Source organism: Camellia sinensis, chromosome 13 (assembly GCF_055761805.1).
Source record: "Camellia sinensis isolate YWXY chromosome 13, ASM5576180v1, whole genome shotgun sequence".
In the NCBI taxonomy this organism is placed as follows: domain Eukaryota; kingdom Viridiplantae; phylum Streptophyta; class Magnoliopsida; order Ericales; family Theaceae; genus Camellia; species Camellia sinensis.
The window spans coordinates 59330039-59332533 of record NC_138973.1 but is presented as its reverse complement, the minus strand read 5'-3'; the positions used below and the strand labels follow the sequence as shown (position 1 = coordinate 59332533).

Genomic DNA, 2495 nt, shown 5'->3' with positions numbered 1-2495 from the left:
CAACTCTTAGGGGTTGTTTGGCATCATCTACCGTTGTACAAAAAGTAAAAACGTTACTAAAAAAGCCAAAAAGTACATACTATTTGGGATTTTGGACGAAAAGTGTGGGGGGGGGAGCCCTACACTGCGAAAAGACGGTTTTGCCTTTACTTTTGCCATCACATGCAATTGTCCTTTGAATTCAACATTGTTCTGACAGATGACATCCCATCTCCCTGGCTGAGCTCTGTGGCACAATGTGAACCACGGAAGCATATGTGGAAATTTAAATAATAATAAAAAAAGAAAAAAGAAAAATTAAACTACACAAATTTTTCAGCTATTGCAACATGTGTTAGCGGTGAAAAATAAGGGTAGAATGGTAATTTTGATTCTTTTTGTAATATTTTATGACATACATTTTCATAAAAAGTCAAAAAGTTATCTCAAACATACATTTTTTTTCAATACTTTTTTAGCTAAAAAGACAAAAAGTGTACTTACATAGCACATCCCAAACAACCACTTAGTCTTTTAATCTCAAATTTCAGTTCATTGATTACAGTAAAGCTTGATTCTACAAACTTTCTCATCTGGAAGAACCAGATGCAAAATGTTTTTCGAGTAACCAATTTTCTTAGCTTTGTGACTAAATCTATTCCATGTCCATCTCCAGATGTTCTTGATTCATCAGGCAAAACAATTCCAAATACAGAATTTGAGAAATGGCAAGTCATGCCCATCTACTTAGTTGCATTACTGCAACACTTTTCTTCCTCTGTATTCTCTTATGTTCTTCATCTTCACCATTATTGTCTGCAATTGAAAAGAGATACAGTTCTCTTTCTCGATCACATATTCATCAACTCAAACACAAACTTTAGAACCTTACAAAAAAAGGATTTACAATGGAAGAGTATCTTCATCAGATCAGAGATATTTCAGATCAATTAAGTCTTGCATCTTCGACTATTGATAATGAAGATTTGGTTTTTCTTACTTTGAATGGTCTCCATGAGGAATATGATGCCTTCAAAACTACCATTCGTGCTAGAGCTAAAGCCATTACAATGGAAGATTTGTCTACTCTGTTGTACTTCAAAGCTATACATATGGAGAACAAGGTCAAACAAGCTCTTGGAGCTGATGCAACTGCTGCTTATACTGCAACCAAGACATCTAAGTCTGGTTATTCATCTTTACATTTTTTTCACCATAGAGGTCAATCTGTATCCAACAGAGGTAGAAATCAGTTTTGCGGTTCTCGAGGTGGTAGATATTGTGGTGGTGGTCGATCATATCACAATGACAGAAGCAAATCTAGAGGTTTCTCTTCTACTAGTTTAGGTTGTCAAATCTGTGGTAGTCTTGGTCATAATGCCCTTGACTGTTAGGACAAAATGGATCCAAGTTATCGATCTCACCACCACACAACCTCTTCTCCTACTTCTGCACCATTTGTTCGAACTTATACTGCACTGACAAATCCTAATTCTTCTTCTTCCATTCCTACCACACCTCCTTGGTATGTTGATTCGGCTGTTACAAATCATATCACAAATGACTTAAGCAATCTTCAATTGTACCAACCTTATCAAGGCACAGATCAGGTTACAGTGGGCAGTGGTCAAACCTTATCTATTCATCATATTGGTAAGGGTCTTTTGCCTACACCTCAGTGTTCTCTTCATCTCAATGATATGCTCTATGTTCCTCATATTTCTTCTAATCTTTCATCTGCTCATAAGCTTACTAAGGACAATAATTGTTCAGTTACATTTGATGCTAACTCTTTTGTCATTCAGGTCAAAACTCCGAACCAGGTTCTACATAAAGGCTCTAATCATCATGGTCTTTACCAGTTTGCATCATCTTCTTCATCTCCTAATTCTCAAGCCTGCATTGCTCACTCTCCATCTTAAGTCTCTGTGCCCACTTGGCAACAAAGACTTGGCCATCCCTTTTCCTTGAAAATGCAACATATTGTCAAACATTTACCTATTGCTTCCAAAAATAATAATGCTGAATTTTCATGCACTCCTTGTAATGTTGCTAAGATCCATAGACTACCATTTAAACTTTCTACTACTACTGTTAATAGGCCATTTGCTCTTGTTCATAGTGATGTATGGGCCCTTTTCATGCTTCTACTTCTGGTTTTAAGTACTATCTCTTGTTTGTGGATGACTTTACTAGATTTACTTGGATTTACCCTTTGCATGTCAAAAGTGAAGTTTTCTCCACATTTCTTTCTTTTAAAGCTTATGTTGAAAATCAATTTGCTACTTATCTTCAAATCTTAAGGACTGATAATGGTACTGAGTTTGTTAACAAACAAATGGATGCTTATTTGACTCAACACGGTGTTATTCATCAACTTAGTTGTCCTTACACTCCTGAGCAAAATGGTATAGCTGAGAGAAAACATCAACATATTACTGAGACTACCATTGCCTTGCTATCTTAGTCTTCCATGCCAATTTCTTTTTGGTTTGAGGCTATTGCTACTGCTGTCT

General features: G+C 36.2%; 1 protein-coding gene across 1 annotated transcript; it reads left to right on the top strand.

Moving 5' to 3' along the window:
- The first annotated feature begins 887 nt into the window (after positions 1-887).
- Positions 888-1373, top strand: LOC145805421 (uncharacterized). The gene has a single exon (XM_082900554.1). It carries the CDS (start codon positions 888-890, stop codon positions 1371-1373), a length of 486 nt encoding a protein of 161 aa, XP_082756680.1.
- The last annotated feature ends 1122 nt before the right edge of the window (positions 1374-2495 follow it).

Excerpts from the sequence above, each read along its gene's own strand:
- LOC145805421 (XM_082900554.1), top strand. The coding sequence starts at position 888 with ATGGAAGAGTATCTTCATCAGATCAGAGATATTTCAGATCAATTAAGT.